The sequence below is a fragment of the Mesoplodon densirostris genome, chromosome 5 (assembly GCF_025265405.1).
Source record: "Mesoplodon densirostris isolate mMesDen1 chromosome 5, mMesDen1 primary haplotype, whole genome shotgun sequence".
Taxonomy (NCBI): domain Eukaryota; kingdom Metazoa; phylum Chordata; class Mammalia; order Artiodactyla; family Ziphiidae; genus Mesoplodon; species Mesoplodon densirostris.
The window spans coordinates 48,509,233-48,528,904 of NC_082665.1; the positions used below are offsets into that span (position 1 = coordinate 48,509,233).

At 40.0% G+C, this 19,672-nt stretch overlaps 1 protein-coding gene and 1 pseudogene across 1 annotated transcript; one reads left to right on the forward strand and one right to left on the reverse strand.

Moving 5' to 3' along the window:
• Positions 1–736: 736 nt before the first annotated feature.
• Positions 737–16,269, forward strand: LNP1 (leukemia NUP98 fusion partner 1). The gene is made up of 3 exons (XM_060100141.1): positions 737–892; positions 12,057–12,287; positions 16,071–16,269. Exons 1-3 carry the CDS (start codon positions 737–739, stop codon positions 16,218–16,220), a joined length of 537 nt encoding a protein of 178 aa, XP_059956124.1. The 3' UTR covers positions 16,221–16,269.
• Positions 16,270–17,281: 1,012 nt separating this feature from the next.
• LOC132491539 (U6 spliceosomal RNA) lies at positions 17,282–17,395 on the reverse strand (annotated as a pseudogene).
• Positions 17,396–19,672: the final 2,277 nt, after the last annotated feature.

Consider the following 19,672-nt stretch of genomic DNA (forward strand, 5'->3'; position numbering starts at 1 on the left):
GAGTCTATGTCTTCACCTGCATAGTTGTGGTCATTAGAAGGGTATATGTATGTAAAACTTCATCGAACTATACACTTAAGATTTGTACATTGTACATGTACATTATTTACATTTGTACATATAAAAATAATATATCCCCCCCCCAAAAATTCCTCCTGTTTCTTTTGTCCCAGGAGCTAGATTTTATATCAATATCGAATTTATTCATTAGGAAAATATCTGGCTCTAGATATGACACACCATAGCTGGCTATCTTGCAGGCTGAGTCTGTCCCTTGTAAGTGGCCCCATTTCAGAGCTGGCCTGGAGCTGACAAGCATATTATGAGGGTCATGCTCCAACACCATTAACAGCTGGAGATGCCATCCCATGCCCTCAGCAACAAAACACAGGGAAAACCAGGCAGTGGACTGTGCTTCCCACCCTTAGGCTGCGAGGCACAAGCCCCAGCAATGGAAGGATTAAAAAGCATCTCAATTTAAAAAGACAGGGGGAGGGGAGGGGAATGTGGGCTGCACAATTTATAAATAGACATTACCAGAGGCTGCCTGATGGTGAAGTGGTTGTTTAGTAAATCTTTCTCCTTTAAGGATTCCATTATCAGAGACCATTTGAAAACATCAGTTTTGTTTTGTCTTTTGAGGGAGATCCTGGGTTTCATCAAGTCAGCCCTGTTGGGTAATATTTCTCTCTGCCAGATTTAGGAACAGGCCTTCGATATTTTGAATCACCTTTACATGGAGCACCAAGATGATGACAATGATGATGTGTCTTTTGCCAAATGGATGAGCAGCTTCTGGGGTCACAGCTGGATAGAGGAGGATGAGAGAGGACTCCGGGACCGCCATGGATCACAAGACTCCAGTTACAGGAAAACCTCCCTGCCCTGCCCAGTGAGTTATTATGACGGAACCGAGGGAGAGCTAGACTAGGGGAAGGGGATTTCTCTTAGATCTTTTTGAGAGTCCTTTGGTATGAAGTTTTCTTTGGTTGAAAATGAATACTTCCAAACCTCTTTTTATACTCACAAAAATCCCTTTTATCATTTTGTCTGGTCCTCCAAGGGACCTGATTTTCATCTATTAAGTAATGATTCCTTCATTTTTAGCAACCTAAGATATATTTAACCGCGATTCAGAGCTCCTGATAAGCCTGGAATAATCCTATTGGGTGGTAATATAATTCAAGCCAAAGGAAAGAAACCTGATGTTATAGTCTGTGTAGCATTGTTGTGGGTCACTGTTTGATTTCCAATAGTCTTTTTGAAATACTGAAAATAGCTCCACTATTTGGTGACATCTAAGGAATTGGGGATTCCACATAATAAGTCACTACCTCTGGTAAATTTGATACACTCTTTCTGCTGGTTCTCATTTGGTTTCCTGATGGGAGACAAAGCCAACATTCTACCACCCTCAGCACGATTTTTCCATGGCTAGGCAGAGCACCCAGCGTCAGGGGAGCAGGAAAGCTCCCAAGAGGGGAGTGGGTGGGCCTGACCAGGTGTGGACTCAGCAGTGGGTACACATGTCACTTAGAATTCCAGCTACCAGGGAATATTTCCCCAACCCCCGGCTACTGCTAACTCCAGAACCAAATAAGTTTTGGGGTAATGTTATTTTATTTTTAGCTCCAGAGTTCCCAGAAGCATAATGCAGGTGAAGTATATTAAAACGCCCAATGATCAGCAAGTTTGAGGAATAAGACCTCTCTGAGACACAAATATTTGAAAATACATCTCTTACCAAACACATAATCAGGGAGAAAGGGCACATTTCAACACCTCATTGAACTTCAGGTTCTTTAAGTAAAAAAGGAGAGAGGTTGCACTGGTTGATCTCCAAGAACCCTTCTAGCTCTTGCTTTCCATGATTCTGTTATAAAATAAACACCTGCTTATCACACTCTCATTTCAATCTCTTATGCCCACATTGAGTGAGGTATACATAATGTGTGAACCAGGAGTATGACTAGTGTTCAGCCAGACAGTGAGAACCAGGGAGAAACAAAGACAAAAAATGAAATTCACTATTTATCACAACAGCCCTTTAGAGCCACAGAAACTATGAAATCAAAGAAAGAAACATGACTTATAAAATATAGTTTCTTGAATAAATTTTAGTATCTGTTAGACTTTAAAAACTGGGATAATCTACCCTATTTCAAGAATCTACTTATAGGTTGCAATACTGTTTGCCTTAAGCTCTTGGGGAATAGCAAAATTTGTTTTGTATAAAATTTCTAAATGGGGTCCATATATCTTTTCCTGCTCGTACTGGCTTTGGACATTTGCCTGAGTTAACCTGTTTAGATTCTCTGAGTTGACAATGAATTCCATAATTATCAGACTAACATGCAGAAAGCATGCGTTTATCTAAGGAGACAAAGCATGGGATAAACATGACAACCTGACTGAGTTGAGAAAACACAGATCAGGGGACCTTGGGTGATGTGGGCAGAGTCCTAGGAAATGGGGGGTCTGATTCTTCATCTCTATTCACACAATGCCATGTATTTGTGAAGTGAATCTGTAGTTGGATACTTAACTTTTCCTAACTCTAAGATGTGCTCAAACTTTTCTTACTTTAGAGGTATGAGAAAAATTAGGTTTGGAAGATTTGTGTTTTGCTTTGAGCTCAATAAGAGACCTTAAAAAAATAAAGCTTACTCTTAGGCTTATCTTTTCCCTTCTCTCCCCACTGCTCCACTCTAAGGCTCTTCCCTCTTGCAACCTATTAGTAACCTACATCCATCAGTATTGCATGCAAAGGAGGAGAAGAATTTTCCCCTTGTTTCCTATTTGAATGTGGTTTCTAATATGGCTCTTCAGCCTCATGATTCTTGCAAAACCATAGTGAAGGAGCATTAAATCATCAAACATATTTATATAATATCTACTCTGTGCCAGGCGTTGTACAAGGCACAATAGGATTACAGGGAAAAAGAAGACATATGGTGTTTGTTCTTGTGGCACTTCTGATCTGGTGGAAGACACAGATTTGGCAGGAAGAATGAGGTAGACAAGGGGTAAAACTTGGTCCTTCTCAGAGAATACTACTTTTTGACAAGATTCATTATAATCTGTGACTGCTGATTTAAAGCAAATTAAAAAATCTAACTTTACTCTCCTGAGGTGCTTGGTGAAAAAAAAATAAGGTAAGTCATATGAAGTCTCTCTTATTACTCTCTCATATGAAGGTAGAACTAATCTACCTTCTCCCTCCATCGTCACATGAATACAAACTTGAAGTAGAACAACCTCCATATCCCTTATTTATTCTACTCATTGAAAGTGAATTTTAAATAGTCTATTCGACTTTTTAATCATCTTCTCCTTCAGCTTAACATGGTTTTCTTAACACTGTTCTATACAGTTAGGGCCTGGGGGAAGGGAGGATTGTGCTGAATGAAAGATCTCTTCAAGGAGGAACTGAGTTCCCTGAACTGGGGCTTTGCTAACTCAACATGGACTTTCTCAGTGCTTCTTTTTTTTTTTTTTTTTGCGGTACGCGGGCCTCTTCCTGTTGTGGCCTCTCCCGTTGCGGAGCACAGGCTCCGGACGCGCAGGCTCAGCGGCCATGGCTCACGGGCCTAGCCGCTCCACGGCATGTGGGATCTTCCTGGACCGGGGCACGAACCCGTGTCCCCTGCACCGGCAGGCGGACCCTCAACCACTGCGCCACCAGGGAAGCCCCAGAGGAGCTTTTATCATAATGTTCCATGGACTTGTTTCCTCTCTTCTACTAGATGCTGAGATAGAGGAGTTGCTGGGAAGGCAGCAGAGTGGAGTGGGTAAGAGTGAGGGCTCTGGAGGTAGCCTCCCAGCGCCTACTACTGGCAGCATAACTCTGAGCAAGTTACCTAACCTCTCTCTGTCTGAGATTCCCTCTATGTAAATGGAATTGATGATAATAGTACATACATCATATGGGTGTTGTTAAGATCCAGTGAGTAATGTATACAGCGTGCTTAGGACAGTGCTTCGTACCTAATAAGTACTTCTTCTCCTCCTCTCCTACCCTGCACCTTCCCCTCTCCATCCTCCTCCTCCTCCTTCTTATGTGTCAGAGTTTAAAATGTCTTTTAGTTTCCCTAAAGGATGCCCAGTGGATGGTACTGACCTACAGCTTTTTTTTTTTTTTTTTTTTTTTTGCGGTACGGGCACCTCTCCCTGTTGTGGCCTCTCCCGTTGCGGAGCACAGGCTCCGGACGTGCAAGCTCAACGGCCATGGCTCACGGGCCCAGCCGCGGACCGGAACCGGGGCACGAACCCGTGTCCCCCTGCATCGGTAGGCGGACTCTCAACCACTGCACCACCAGGGAAGCCCTGACCTACCGTTTTACCAGTTGAACACTTGAATCTTTTTTTTTTTCCTGATGCTGTTGCCATATACAGCTAGTTGACTAATTTATAACCCTCTTGGCTCTGTTGATAGGCAATTAGTCTACATTATAAAATAGTCCTCACATAAAATTCTTTTAGACTAATTCCTAAAGACCTACAAATTATTATTACTTTCGTAATCGAATTCTGTTACAACTGGTACATTATTAAAAGTCACGTTTACAGGAAGTTTCACATAGAAATAGAATGAAGTCGTTGCTGCTGTTGAAGACAGAAGTTTGGGATTATTCAGCCAAGGAAGTTATGTCTTATGCTTAGGCATGGCACTTTACCTCTCCCGTAAAGTCACTAGTCACATGTCATAGGCAAGTCACTTACCCAAACTAAGATTCATTTTCTTCATCTGTAAAAGGGGAAGAATGACTCCCTTTTAGGATTTGTTCTGAGGTTAGAGATAAGGGCATGGTACCCAGAGTCCCTGACACACACGGTGCACTAAGATTCAACATGGGTCTTACTGTCTCAACACCTGGATCTTTCTCCCTCTTGTTTCTCATCTTGCTGTTGATGGGTGGCTCAGGTGCTTGCATTTACTCAGATGGCAGGAGGGGTACAACTGAAGGGTGATTGCAATTAAACCCAGAATAAAAAACATCAAGTAGTTAAGTTCTTGAAGTGAAGATGTTACATAACTTTTTTTTTTTTTTTTTTAAAGTGAGGACCTATGGCTTGGGGTTAGAGAGTGCACAGGATTTTTTTTTTTTGACAGAAATGGTTTTCTGGGACCACAGTAGGAAACAGCATTGTTTTTCAGAACACTGTTTTCTAGTGAGAGTCAGGGCACTGGGTGGTTATTGCTCAGAAAATCCATGCCTGCTGCAGGCTTTGTAGCCTGGGAGCTGGGGAGTCCAGGTGTTGAGCTCAAAGCGTGGGGATCCCATCCCACATACTAGAGCCTGCTTCACAGCATGGGAGATAGATCCACAAGGTTGGTCCATGACCATGGAGGTGACAAGTCCAGACCTTGAAAAAGTCAGCTATTTAGGGCATTGATTCAAGTCTTTGTGAGGGAAATTACATTAGAAGGGCATATAAAATTCCAAAAGTAGAGCTTGCTTAGTAAGTAAACATTTTTAAAAGTGGGAGCTTTCTCCCTGTAACCAATTAGAGAGCTCTTTTAAGCTTGTTTCTCACAAGGTCCCACACCAAAAGAGACTAACTGGAAGTTTCATCTGCTATAAGGAGATATTAAGTGTTTATTTATATTGTGATGGAAACTCTTGCATTTTTTTCAGGTCTCTCAATGGAAGAGGACATTTGTACAAACATCTGCATTTCACTCCCAGTCTCACATTTTTAAGTTTTATTTTTAAAATCTTAGTGGGGTGAGAACATGAAACATGAGCTCTACCGTCTCTGGCAGATCTTTAAGTGTACAAGGCAATATTGTCATCTTTAGGCACACTGTTGTGCAGCAGATCTCTAGAACTTATTTTGCATAACTGAAATTTTATACCCATTGTTTAGCAACTCCCCATATCCCCCTCCTCCCAGACCTCGGCAACCACCATTCTATTCTTGCTTCTATCAGCTTGACCATTTCACATACCGTATGTAATACCTGTCCTTCTGTGTCCCAGTCTCAAATCTTTAAGTATTGTATTTTTCCTGATAATATAATACGTGATCACTGTAGAAGACATGAAAAATACTAAAAAGGAGTAGGAAGAAAACAACCCCAGATCGCAGACAAAGGTTTTGATCACAGTTGGGTATGTTTTAAGATTGCCCATCTTATGATGTCCCCACAGCTTACCCATCCCAGCCCTCCCCCCTCCTCTCAGGTGCTCCCCGGCCCTACCAGACTTCTCTTCCTTCTACGCCGGCAAGTTCCTTCTGTGGCAGGGCTTCTGCACGTATGGTCTCATCCTCAGGCCGACAAGCGTTCTCTGTTTCCTAATTAACCCTGCTCATCCTTCAGATTGTAGCTTGTCACACCTTCACAGAAGTCTCCCCCCATCCTCCCGGTCACCTCAACACCCACCCAAATATATGTGGTTTTACTCTGCTATACCCTGTTATTGTACCTTGAACATTCCCTTAATAGCATTTGGCCAAGGATGTAGGCATATGCCCCATTTATGTATCTCCATTGCACACATAAGTTCTAAGAGGGGGACACTCTGTTTTGCTCCCCAATTTATCCATAGCACCACGTACCACGTCTGACCTACAGTAAATGAACTAATTTACAGACTTACCTCATGTATCTTAGCAACTTTATAAATCTTTTCTTTAAAATTTATTTAATTTAATTTATTTATTTTTGGCTGCATTGGGTCTTCATTGCTGTGCGCGGGCTTTCTCTAGTTGCAGCGAGCAGGGGCTATTCTTCGTTGCGGTGTGCAGGCTTCTCATTGAGGTGGCTTCTCTTGTTGCGGAGCACGGGCTCTAGGCATGCAGGCTTCAGTAGTTGTGGCATGCGGGCTCTAGAGTGCAGGCTCAGTAGCTGTGGTGCACAGACTTCGTTGCTCTGCAGCATGTGGGAATCCTCCTGGACCAAGGCTCGAACCTGTGTCCCCTGCATTGGCAGGCGGATTCTTAACCACTGTGCCACCAGGGAAGACCAACTTTATAAATCTTTAACCATATTCCTGATTATTGTTTGAGAGTAAGTTTCTATATATGTGTATTAGTTTGCTCAGGCCGCCATAACAAAATACCACAGGCTGGGTGGCTTAAACAACAGCCATTTATTTCCTCATAGCTCTGGAGGCTGGAAGTCCAAGATCAAGGTGTCAGCAGGTTTGATTTCTTCTGAGGCCTCTCTCCTTGGCTTGTATTGATAGATGGCACCTTCTCGCTGTGTCCTCACATGGTCTTTCCTCTGCGTGAGTATGTCCCTAAGTGTCTCTAAATTTCCTCTTCTTGTAAGAACGTTAGTCAGATTGGATTAGGGCTGCCCTCATGGCCTCATTTTAACTTAATCTTTAAAAACCCTATCCCAAATACAGTCACATTCTGAGCTACTCACGTAGGGCTTCAACATATGACTTTGGCGGGGTGGGAGTGGGGGGGAGGTACGACACAATTCAGCCCATAATAACGTGCAATGTATGGACCCAAGGAGGGAAATTATTTTAAGCCTTTTGACTCGCTCATACTGCCAACAGCTTTCTAGGAAAGCTGTATCCATTTATAGTCCTACCAGCAAGGAATGACAGTGCCTATCCCCCAGCACTCTTACTAGTGTTAGTATTATTAAAAAAATTTTTTTGCTAACCTGGAAGGCAAAATTGTATGTGATATCATTTAACATAATTTTTGACTACTAATAAGCATAAACAATTTTTATGTTTGGTATTTCTTTTTCTTTCATTCTTTATACATTTATTCATTCGATATATATTTAATGAACTCATGCTATGAAGAAGGCAAAGTGCTGTATACTGAGATTCTAGCAGGGAATGAAATGTAGCCCCTGACATGAAGGAGCATACCGTCTAATGGAGAAGAGAGATGTGTAACAAAATTAACCAAATTATTGATGACAGCTGTGATAAGTGTCATGAAGAAGTGTGAGATCTCAGGAGAGCTTGTAACGGTGGTTCAGGGGCCTGAACCAATTGGGGTGGTAGGAAAGGCTTTCTGGGGAAATGCAGTTTCCAAGGTGACTGAACGGTGATTAGCCAGGGATGAGGTGAAGCGATGGGGTTGTGGGCAGGGTCACAGCCAGAGAGGACCACTTGTGAAAGTGCCTGTGCTGGGCAGGAGCAGGTGAGCTGGAGGAACTGACAGAAGACCAGTGAGGCTATGTCACTGAAGAGGTGAGGGTGGTGCAAGATGAGGTGTAAAATGAAATGTGCTTAGGTATGAGTTTGACGTTGTTTTAACTATGCTGGCTGCTGTGGGAAAAGTGAAATAAAGTGAGTACGGGTGAATGCAGGATATCCACTACTATGAGGCTGCTGCTGGAATCTGGGTGAAAGGTAATGATGACTTGGATTAGGGTAGTAGCAGTGGTGCTGGAAAAAAGTAGATGGTTTTGAGAGACATTTAAGAGGTGGAATCTGCTGACTTGGCGATTGGATGTGGAGTGGGGCTTCTGAATTACTGGTCCGAGTAACCGGGCAAATGGTGGTGCCGGTTTCTGAGTTCTGGGACACTTGAGAAGCAGGCTTGGGAAGGAGAGATGATGAGTTCAAATTTGGACAAGTCAGGTGGGGTGCCTGTGGGATACCAAGAGGAGCAGTTGAGTGGGCAGAAGCTCAGAAGAGAGGTCTGTGCTAACAAATAAATCAGAAACTCGGTTATAGATGGAAATTGAAGCCTGGGGGTGAGACATTGAGGGAGACAGTGTAAAGTAAGAAAACAAAGGAAGGGAAGGAGGACTAGTTTAGAGTGTCGGGGGACTCCAACAGTTATGAGTAGTTGGAAGGGAGAAGTGAGCAAAAATGTCTAAAACACAGTGGCAGAAAGATCAAAGGGAAACCAAGAGGGTGCAGTGGTAGAAGGCAAGGGAAAGACTGTTTCCAGAAGGGTTCAATAGGCAACTGGGTTGAATGCTACGGAGTGACTAAAGACCATTACGTGCCCAGAATTTGGCAACATGGAGACCAATATCCTGACTAACATTAGTGTTAGATGAAAAAGTGTGAGATAGCCTCATCCACCAGAGGGCAGACAGCAGAAGCAAGAAGAACTACAATCCTGCAGCCTGTGGAACAAAAACCACATTCACAGAAAGATAGACAAGATGAAAGGGCAGAGGGCTATGTACCAGATGAAGGAACAAGATAAAACCCCAGAAAAACAACTAAATGAAGTGGGGATAGGCAATCTTCCAGAAAAAGAATTCAGAATAATGATAGTGAAGATGATCCAGGACCTCGGAAAAAGAATGGAGGCAAAGACCGAGAAGATGCAAGAAATGTTTAACAAAGACCTAGAAGAATTAAAGAACAAATGAACAGAGATGAACAATACAATAACTGCAATGAAAACTGCACTAGAAGGAATCAATAGCAGAATAACTGAGGCAGAAGAACGGATAAGTGATCTGGAAGACAGAATGGTGGAATTCACTGCTGTGGAACAGAATAAAGAAAAAAGAATGAAAAGAAATGAAGACAGCCTAAGAGACCTCTGGGACAACATTAAATGCAACAACATTTGCATTATACGGGTCCCAGAAAGAGAAGAGAGAGAGAAAGGACCAGAGAAAATATTTGAAGAGATTATAGTTGAAAACTTCCCTAACATGGGAAAGGAAATAGCCATCCAAGTCCAGGAAGCACAGCAAGTCCCATACAGGAGAAACCCAAGGAGAAACACCCTGAGACACATAGTAATCAAATTGGCAAAAATTAAAGACAGAGAAAAATTATTGAAATCAGCAAGGGAAAAATGACAAATAACATACAAGGGAACTCCCATAAGGTTAACAGCTTATTTCTCAGCAGAAACTCTACAAGCCAGAAAGGAGTGGCATGATATACTTAAAGTGATGAAAGGGAAGAACTTAGAACCAAGATTACTCTACCCAGCAAGGATCTCATTCAGATTGGATGGAGAAGTCAAAAGCTTTACAGACAAGCAAAAGCTAAGAGAATACAGCACCAACAAACCAGCTCTACAACAAATGCTAAAGGAACTTCTTTAAGTGGGAAACACAGGAGAAGAAAAGGATCTACAAAAACAAACCCATAACAATTAAGAAAATGGTCGTAGGAACATGCATATCGATAATTACCTTAAACCTGAATGGATTAAATGCTCCAACCAAAAGACACAGGCTTGCTGAATGGATACAAAAACAAGACCCATATATATGCTGTCTACAAGAGACCCACTTCAGACCTAGGGACACATACAGACTGAAAGTGAGGGGATGGAAAAAGATATTCCATGCAAATGGAAATCAAAAGAAAGCTGAAGTAGCAATACTCATATCAGATAAAATAGACTTTAAAATAAAGAATGTTACAAGAAACAAGGAAGGACACTACATAATGATCAAGGGATCAATCCAAGAAGAAGATATAACAATTATAAATACATATGCACCCAACATAGGAGCACCTCAATACATAAGGCAACTGCTAACAGCTATTTTTTGCCATATTACAAGTTACTACAGACTGAGGCCTGGAAGGACTTGAAGGTAACAACTCCAGCTTTTTGACAAATTCTTTGAGAAACCTGAGGACCTCCCCTGCCCCTAAAGAGGTTATCATTTACCCAAGGTTGCACAGCTAGTGAGTAGCAGATTGACATACCTGGGTTTTCTGATTTCAGATCTGCTGGCCTTGTTGCTCCAAGTTAGCAGTTAGTAATGCCAGGACGCAGAAAGAGCACAGAGTGTAGTTACAACTGACTTGGATTGCAATCCTAGCTCTTCCCTTTATCAGCTATGTAGCTTTAGAAAATCCATTTAATCAGCTTTTCTCAGATAAATAATAGCACTGTGGAAGAGCAAGTTTCTGCTTGTTGTGAGGGGCAAGTGTGTCTGCACATAGTAGGTGCTCCATCAATGGGACCCCTTCTCAAACTCCAAACCTAGGTGTCTTGGATCCCAGAGTATGGTCCCCTTTGCCCACACGCTTGTGAAATGGGTCTAATCCTCTGTAACACATGAGATGCCAAGAAATCCTAAAATCTCCATCAATTTTTATCATATGAAGTTTATACAGCATCATTCATTATAAGAAAAATACATATTAAAACAATAATACTATCTCACTCTTCCTATTTGTTGGCAAGTGTTTGGGGAAACAGGCACACTCATGGTTTGGAATATTAATTTGTATCACCTCTTTGGAGAATAATTTGACAATACATATCACAATTTAAAATGCACTTATTCTTTATAAACCTACCTGTTTCACTTTTACAGATACATTCATACACATCCAAAATGTGTATCATTGCAGCACTCTCTGCTACAGCAAAGTTTGCACAGGAACTAAATATACCTTTTAAAAAACGAAAAGAAAAAGTGTGAGTGAAAAAGCTGGAGTGGAGTGGGTTGGGGAGTGAGAGAAATTAACAGAGCAAGTGTCACAATTCTTTCCAGAAGTTTGGTTGATCTGAACTATCTTTTTTTTCATCATTTTCCAATTGTGATTTTTAACACTGATGTCATTGTAGTACATGACCTCTGTGTTTGTGTGTATTATGTGAAATACCCTTATTTTCAGAATATTTATTAAACATGCAGCAAATATTTTTAAAGTTTTTTGTCTACCATATTATATGTTGTTTTTTATGCACATTAGCTTTATTTTTATATAGTTAAATTAATTTTTTTCCTTATGACTTCTTCCATTGCTCTTTTGCTTAGAAATTCCTTCTCCATACAGAAAGCACACAAGAATTTGCCTTTGTATTATTTCTTAAATGTTTATGGCTTCATTAAAAATTTATTTTGATCATTTTGGAATTTATTTGTACATATCAATTTAAGGCTGGAACACTTTATTATACCAACCTAATGATAGAGGAGCAACATAGCTAATCTTGAGATGTTCTACTTGATGTTTTGACCAATTGACCCCACTGCCTAATTGCAGGAGAAAGCTCCTACTGATCAAGAAGATAAAATTTCAGTCCAACATGAGATTTCTTTGGTTAGTAATTTATGGACATTCTGTCTCTGTGCTAATATTGTGCAGTCTCTTTATATTGTAAATTTTTAAATTCTGTATTCCCAGTTTCCTGTGCTTCCCAGCATGATGTCATCTGACAGCCATCCTAGAAGGCATTCTTATGAGGACCAGGGATTTCAATGCCATACTCACATGCGGGATTACAGAAAATGCTCCGGGGATGGGTCATTCAAGGAGCCACTGGAATCAAAAAGAAGATCCCATTCCAAAATTCAGGCATTTTCAGAGTCCTCTGAACAGCAACTCTGCTTTAGAACCAAACGCTCTGTCTCTTCGGTACGTAACAGAGTTATTGAATATTTAAACCGTTTTAGAAAAGGAAACCCAAAGGATTCATCCTCCCCTAGTTTGAGGAGAACAAATCTAACTTCTTCATTTACAGCTTGGTGTTGAGATCTTTGAAAAATGGCACTCAGTTTTAGCCCAGGTGTACATAAAATTTTAAAATTATTATTATTGATGACATGTGGTGTAGGAAGAATTCCTAAAGGAGCACATGTGGAATGTTTTTGTCACCAAGGTCCTCTGTTTTCATCACCCTTATTATAAATAATTGTGATTCATTCTCCTTTTACTATCTGAAGAAGAAACAACTGCCCCTACTGCTCTTGTTCTCTCATATTTAATCTGGTAGGAAATAGTTTGTGATGGTGTTGGGTTCCCCTGTACTTTTAAAAAGCACACAGAAGGGACTCTCTGGACACTATGGTGTGAGTATCCAGAGGTAGAGGAGCAGTCCAGGCACTCACAGTGGCCTCATCAGAGTCTTAAGTGAAGCCCAAGGGAGACAAAGCCACGAAATGGGAGAAAGAATTGAAACACCACCGATGATGCCAAACTTGATACATAAAGTAATAAACTAGAGACCAATTAATTGGGGGTAGTTTTTCAACTCTACAACGTGCTCACTGAGTGGCCTTGAGCAAAATACATTTTTTTTGGGTGGGTCTTTGGTTTTGGTTTTATTTTGCAAAACAAGAATAATGATATGTTTCTGCCATGTAGTAGGCAGAGCAAATAAGTAAACCTAGGTGGATTGCCACCTGGGTCTTGAGCTATGCTCTGTGAATGGCCAGGGGAAGGCACTCAGGTGCTTCCTACCTCATTGTCCACCTGAGTGCGCTGCTTTCTGCCTAGCAATGATGGCTGTTGGGATTGTCACTGTGCATCTTTGCCTCACAGGTGGCAGCTCACTTTTGTCACAGTGACCTTGTGTATCTACGATTCCCCTTCAGTAAGCTGCTCTCTCTACTGGATCATAAGGGAAATAAGGAAGGAAGAGTAGTGAACAGCTGTCAGTTACTCCATCTAAACCTTATTAAGAGTTTCTGTTTTGTCTTTTCTTTATACTGTTTTTTAAAGATATGGTTTCAGACTTAGAGCAAGGTTGCAAGAATAGTACAAAACTACACCCTTCATCTAGATTTCCTCTAAACGTGAATATATTATCACATTTTCCTATACCCTCTCTCTCCTTCCCACCCCCAAACAAGGGCACAAGGGCATAAATACAGTACGGTAATTAAACTCAGGAAATTAACACCAATACAAAACTTTTATGTCTGATCTATTGACCTGATTCATATTTTGTCAGTTGTTCCAATAATATTTTGTAGAACGAGATTCCAGATCATGCATTGCAACCGATTTTCATGTCCCTTTAAGGTATTTTATTTCTGGAACAATGCCTTGGTCTTTTTCATGGGACTGGCATCTGAAGAGTACAGGTCAGTTATTTTTTAGAATGAAGCTCAGTTTGAGTTCATCTGACATTTCTTCATGATTAGATTCACATTATAAACTTTTGGCAGGAATAAAACAGGCGTGAAAAAATTCCTGTTTCAAAACTACGTGTTGAAATTATTAATTGTATTAATGAGGGGACTGACTTGCTTTAAATTCTTTCTGGAACAAGGGGGGTATAAATATATTCTGAAAAAGATTTTAATCTGAACAATTCTTTGTTGATTCTGATGGCTTCAGAAAAACATTCATATCACCTATTTACATAAGGGTGTAAATGTGAAATCAGTTTTCTTATTTAAAGAGGTGTTCATTACATTATCCTTAAAATATAAAAATGTTTGTTTCATTCATTTCTCAAGTTCTTCCTTTTGAGAACCAAGATAACCAAGGCAGCATTTTCAACTTTTTTGACTCAAGAACTCTTTTCATAGTTATGTACAGTCGGCCTTGAGCATCCATGGATTTTGGTACCTGTGGGTGGTCCTGGAACCAACCCCTTTGCGGATACCAAGGGACAACTGTATAATAGCTAGAAACCTGCTAGGAATTTACAAAATCATTAAAATTTTTTCATATTATATGATAAATATACATGATAAATAATTTTAAATTAAGTATTTTATTTTATATCCATCTTTAAATAGTATATTATAAAGTTTATCTTAATGCAAAATTAAAAATTTAGAACATGGCATACTTTAAAACTTTTTTCTATTTAACAATTGATACACTTTTCTAAAGCTAACTACATTAAAAAGTGTGAGTTTTCAGCAATTTAAAAAATAATATATATTGCCTTTTATTTGGGGGCCAGATGTATACTAATACATAGATTTAAATTTTACATCCTTTAGCATCAAGAAGAGCCAGAAACTGCTTTTGTGACCTGCTCATGACAAACAACGTTAAATTTTTTCATTTTTATATTGAAAAACTCAACTGGCTTATTTTGATAATTTTTCACATTTTGTTTCTAAGTGATGAGATAAGAAAAAATCAGGTCATTATTTATGAGCAATTTTTGGATAGTCTTGATTCCCAATAAGGGAAAAGCCAAATTGCAAATAATCATCACTATATTTTCTTTTTTATACTGTTTTTATAAGGATTAGAGACACTCATGGCTGCTATATATGAATTATGATCAGACTGATGGATTTAATACAAGCACTGGAGCTAATGAAAATAATCTGGAGGCACATTTACAGAGCTAGTACAATTTTTAAGCTCCTCTTAACTTGCATCTCAGCTGCATCATTTGTTTTGCTTTCTGATTTTGACTAATGGACCAGTATAGATAGAAATGAAATAATCTAGGTATGAAAACAATTTAACAATGTACAGTAGCTAACACCACCACAGGAACCAGACATCCCCATAACTCACCCTGCAGGGCCGAGTCATGACCTTGCCCATCTGACTGTTACTCTCACCACTGCATATGTTCACCTCATAGACACTCAGGGGTTCTCCAGTGTTTCCAGTTCACTGGAATGGAGGAGGGGAGGAGTAATGATCTTGAAGTGTAAAAATAGATACCACCACATTTATCAACACCATTCTTTTATCAGTAATTCCTTTGAAAGTCACTTTCACCATGGAAACCAAAGAAGAACCCCCCATCCCAGTTCCCTATCATATCACCCTATTTATAGTTATCATTGCACTTATCACTACCTTTTATTTTCTTGTTTCCTTTTAGGCTTATTGATTGATTGTCTCCCTCTGCCTAGGTGTAGAATCCAGGAAGTAGGTTCTCTCTAGTTAGTGCCGAATCTCCCCATCTTAGAACAACAGTGGGTGTTCATTCAGTCATTGAATGTAGACCCCTGGGCAACTTGTTGGGGAATGTTGTGTGGTTGAATGTCATTCCTTGAAACTTTGTTCTTTACCCAGTCCTCACCTGAAAACTTAGTGCAAACCCTACTATTAATGTAATTTAAGGGAGTGAACATTAGGAGGTTAGAATCATTCCGTGTATGATCCCCTTGCCACATTCCTTTTCAAAAAGCACCAGAAGAATATTAATTTTACTATGCCATGGAATCACATCCCTCTGTACATTAGAGGCAGAGTAGTGTGCAGGTTGAGTTTCCTCCATAGACCACCTGCTGATGCCTAAGGCTCCCTATTCCTTTATTTTATGACTAAACCTTTAGCAACACCCTTAGGCTTATGCTAATTTATTACTAGAAACTAAGATGTGAAAGTCTGCTAAATGATTAGGGTTTTCTTCATTTCTGATAATTAGGAAAAATGTGGAATGTTGTCAGCTTTCGGCATATCTACCCTTTTCTGACCCTTCTTTTTCAGGGACCTGAGAGCAGAAAGGAGAGAAATGAGAGAGAATGCCAGGCACTGGAAATGAGGTCTTGCAAGAAAGCGGAGGAAAGAAGGAGCTCTGGGAAGGAAGAGCGTGGAGAAGCGTACCTGCCCGCCCTGTCTGAAAAGGGGCCCAAATAGTACTTTGTTTCCACACCATGACTACTGATGCTGCTGTGTTTCTTTGAGCCCCAATTCACCAGGCCCAGGAGTGGTAGCTGTAAAGAGTCTGCAGATGCTGAGTGACTCAAGTGGGTGGTTGATTCAGCTGCTCCCCAAGACAGCTTGCATCATACTTCAGCTGCTTTTCGGAGTGTGATCTGCTCTGTTGCCCTTTTATGGGAATAAAAAGGATAAAAGGTATTTTAATAGCTTAAAGTAATTATTGAAAATGTGAAGAGAGATATTTAAAGAGCCACCCACACATCTTCACCAACACTTCTTCCACATCACCCTCGCAAATAATCTAAAATAAAGGTCATTGGTGTGACTCGATGCTTACTTACTTCCTTATTAGAAGTGATTATATAAGTATGTCTAAAGGCCATCATTTAATGAGAGCTGGTAATTAAGGTGCCAAGTACTGTGCTGAGAGTTTGAATGCATTACCTAATAGTCCTCACCACTCTGAGGTGGGACCTAGTCTTCTTTTCACTTGCTGGCTGAGGAAACTGGAGTTTAGGAAAGTTCAGTCACTCACTGGGGAGGTGGCAGAGTTAGGGCCGGAGCCCAGTTCATGCTGACTCATGTCCCTCGGTTGAGGCAGGACCTTCATTTCCCTTTCGCAGTGGGTCCTGACTTAGTAGGTGTGTGATTTGCTTGAGAACGGGCAGATGTGAATGAGAAAAGCGGGACTTGGGAGTGCGTTACAATTTTGATTACGTGGGTGGAGACTGAATCTCTGAGATCAGCTTTATGCTCTGGGTTTGAACTTTATGAGACTATTTATTTTTTACTGAGGTATAATTGACATGTAACATGATATTAGTTTCAGGTGTCCAACGTAAAGATTCAGTATTTGTATGTATTGTGAAATGATTGCCACAGTAAATCTAGTTAACATCCATCACCATACATAGTTACACATTTTTTTCTTGTGATGAGAACTTTTAAGATCTACTCTCTTAGCAACTTTCAAATATACAATACAATATTGTCAACTATAGTCACCATGCTGTACGTTACATCGCATGATTTATTTAAAACATATGGACCACCTCACAAATTTGCGTGTCATCTTTGCACAGGAGCTGTGCTAATTCTCTCTGTATCCAGATAAGTTCCAGTTTCAGTGTATGTGCTGCTGAAGCAGGCACTTCTTTTTTTCCCTCAGCTCTATTGAAGTATAACTGACAAGTAAAATTGTATATATTTATATTGCACAACATGATTGATAGGTGTATGGTATTTGACATACTTTGTAAAATCATCACCACGATCAGGTTAATTAACATACTGAGGCCATATTCTGTTTTTTTCCCTTGAAGAAAAGATAGTAGAATTCTCCCTATTTATTCTTTGTCTCTGTCTTGGATCGTCAAATGCCCAAGGGCAGCTAGAATCTCTGTTTTGTAAAGCAGAAGATCTCCCAAAACTACTACTCATTACTAATGCCGGAACTTACTGCTTATGGAAGAACAAACTAACTTTGGCATAGACAATAAAAAGAAGGAAAAGGAGAGAGAAAAAGAGAAGAGGAAAACAGTGAAAGAAAAGTAAAATAGTGATGATCATTAATTTGCATTCTTTCAATTCATACAACTTGTACCTTCACCATTTTGAATTGACACTTTCATGCTGCTTTTTAATGATAATTTTTCGCACAGGTAAAAGATGACTTCAGCTATTACATGGTGTGTTTGCCTGTTATTTGCCACCACCAAGGGGGAGGATGGGACCTGACCTGCCTTTGAGGTCTGTGTTATACTATGTTGTTTCCCCACCCTTGCTTTGGGTACTTTTCAGTCTTGCTAACCAAGTTTCAGATTTGGGGATGGTCTACTCATCTGCTGTGGCCCCAAAAGAAAGGTCTGGGGAGAGGTGGCCCACCCATGGAAAGGAGAGATGCCTGGAGTTCCCAGGGCCCATTGGCTGGCTGGCTGAGACAGTAGCCACCTTCCACTCCAGCCAGGGTATCTGTGAAGTTTCTTCCCCTTCAAGGATAGCAGTACCTGGGAAAATCAGGATTAGGACTTTTATACTATATTTTATCAAATTGGAGGAAAGTCTGTTTTCAACACACTTTCAGGACCATAGTAAATGGAAGAGGGGGGACTCTCTGAATATGAAGTTGACAGCTTATTGCCTTTTTTAAATATCACAAAATGATAGTTGTCATAATAAAAATACAGATCAAGAAAAAGAATGAAAATTAAAAACTCTTATTGTACCTACTTGGAGATAAACATGGTTAATACTTTGTTGTCTGTCCTTCCAGAATATTATCTATGTGTATACAAACACACACACACACACACACACACACACAAACTTTTTTCCAAACATGAGTTCATTTCAGTTAACAGTATATCATTTACATCTTTTAAAATAGTCAAGTGCATAATTTTAATGGTTCCTTGCTTAAAACATTCTCAAGTCTCTTCCATCTTTGAAACTTCCCTCATAATATACCAATAGGTACCACTTTTTTTTTGTTTTGTTTTTTTTTTTGGCCACACCGTGTGGCTTGTGAGCTCTTAGTTTCCTTACCAGGGATTGAACCTGGGCCCTCGACAGTGTAAGCGCCAAGTTCTAACTACTGGACTGCCAGAGAGTTCCTGCAAACTCATTTTTTTAAAGTAAGTAATTATTTCTTGCCCTGCCTGCCCCCAATCTGTTTTCCCTGTCTCAGTGAATGGTTAGCATCATTTACCAGTTATCAACCAAGAACCTGGTTGTGTTTGAAACCATCATGTACTCTTCTTGTTCTCCATTCAAATAATTATCAACTTCTGCTTATTTTCCCTCTAAATATCACTTGGACCGACCAAATTCCATTCTCATTGCCAGCATCCCACATCAGGCCCTTTATATCTTGCCTTGATTCCAACAAAAATGATAATATTTTGGATATGTTTGGTTAAATAAAATATATTATTAAAATTAATTTCTCCTGTTTTTCCCTATTTTAATGTCGCTACTATTAGAAAATTTAAAATTACCTTTATGTCTCACATTTCTATTGGGCAGCAATGATCTATACTCTAACTCTCAAGCCTCTTTTTATATTACTTGAATTTTATTTTTTAAATTCTAGGAAGCTTAAAAAGAATTGGAATTTAATTAATCCATGGTATTATTTTGGGTTAACTGGCCTAATACTAGTTACAACATTTTAAAGTTTATTAACCTGATTCTTTCTTTCCTCCCTCCCTTCCTTCCTTCCTTCCTTCCTCCCTTCCTTCCCCGCTTCCTTCCTCCCTTCCTTCCCCGCTTCCTTCCTTCCTTCCTATTCTTTCCAAATAAAAATATCTGTTTATTCATATTCTCTTCTGTACTATAGTATGACTCATGTCGGTTTTATCATGTAATGATTTACTTACGTCTGTCTTCCCATCTAGACTGTGAACTCTTAGTAGTAGGAACCATATCTT

Coding starts and splice junctions, on each gene's coding strand:
- LNP1 (XM_060100141.1), top strand. CDS start 737: ATGGAGCACCAAGATGATGACAATGATGATGTGTCTTTTGCCAAATGG. Junction 893..12,056: donor AAACCTCCCTGCCCTGCCCA/GTGAGTTATTAT, acceptor CTGTATTCCCAG/TTTCCTGTGCTTCCCAGCAT. Junction 12,288..16,070: donor CCAAACGCTCTGTCTCTTCG/GTACGTAACAGA, acceptor CTTCTTTTTCAG/GGACCTGAGAGCAGAAAGGA.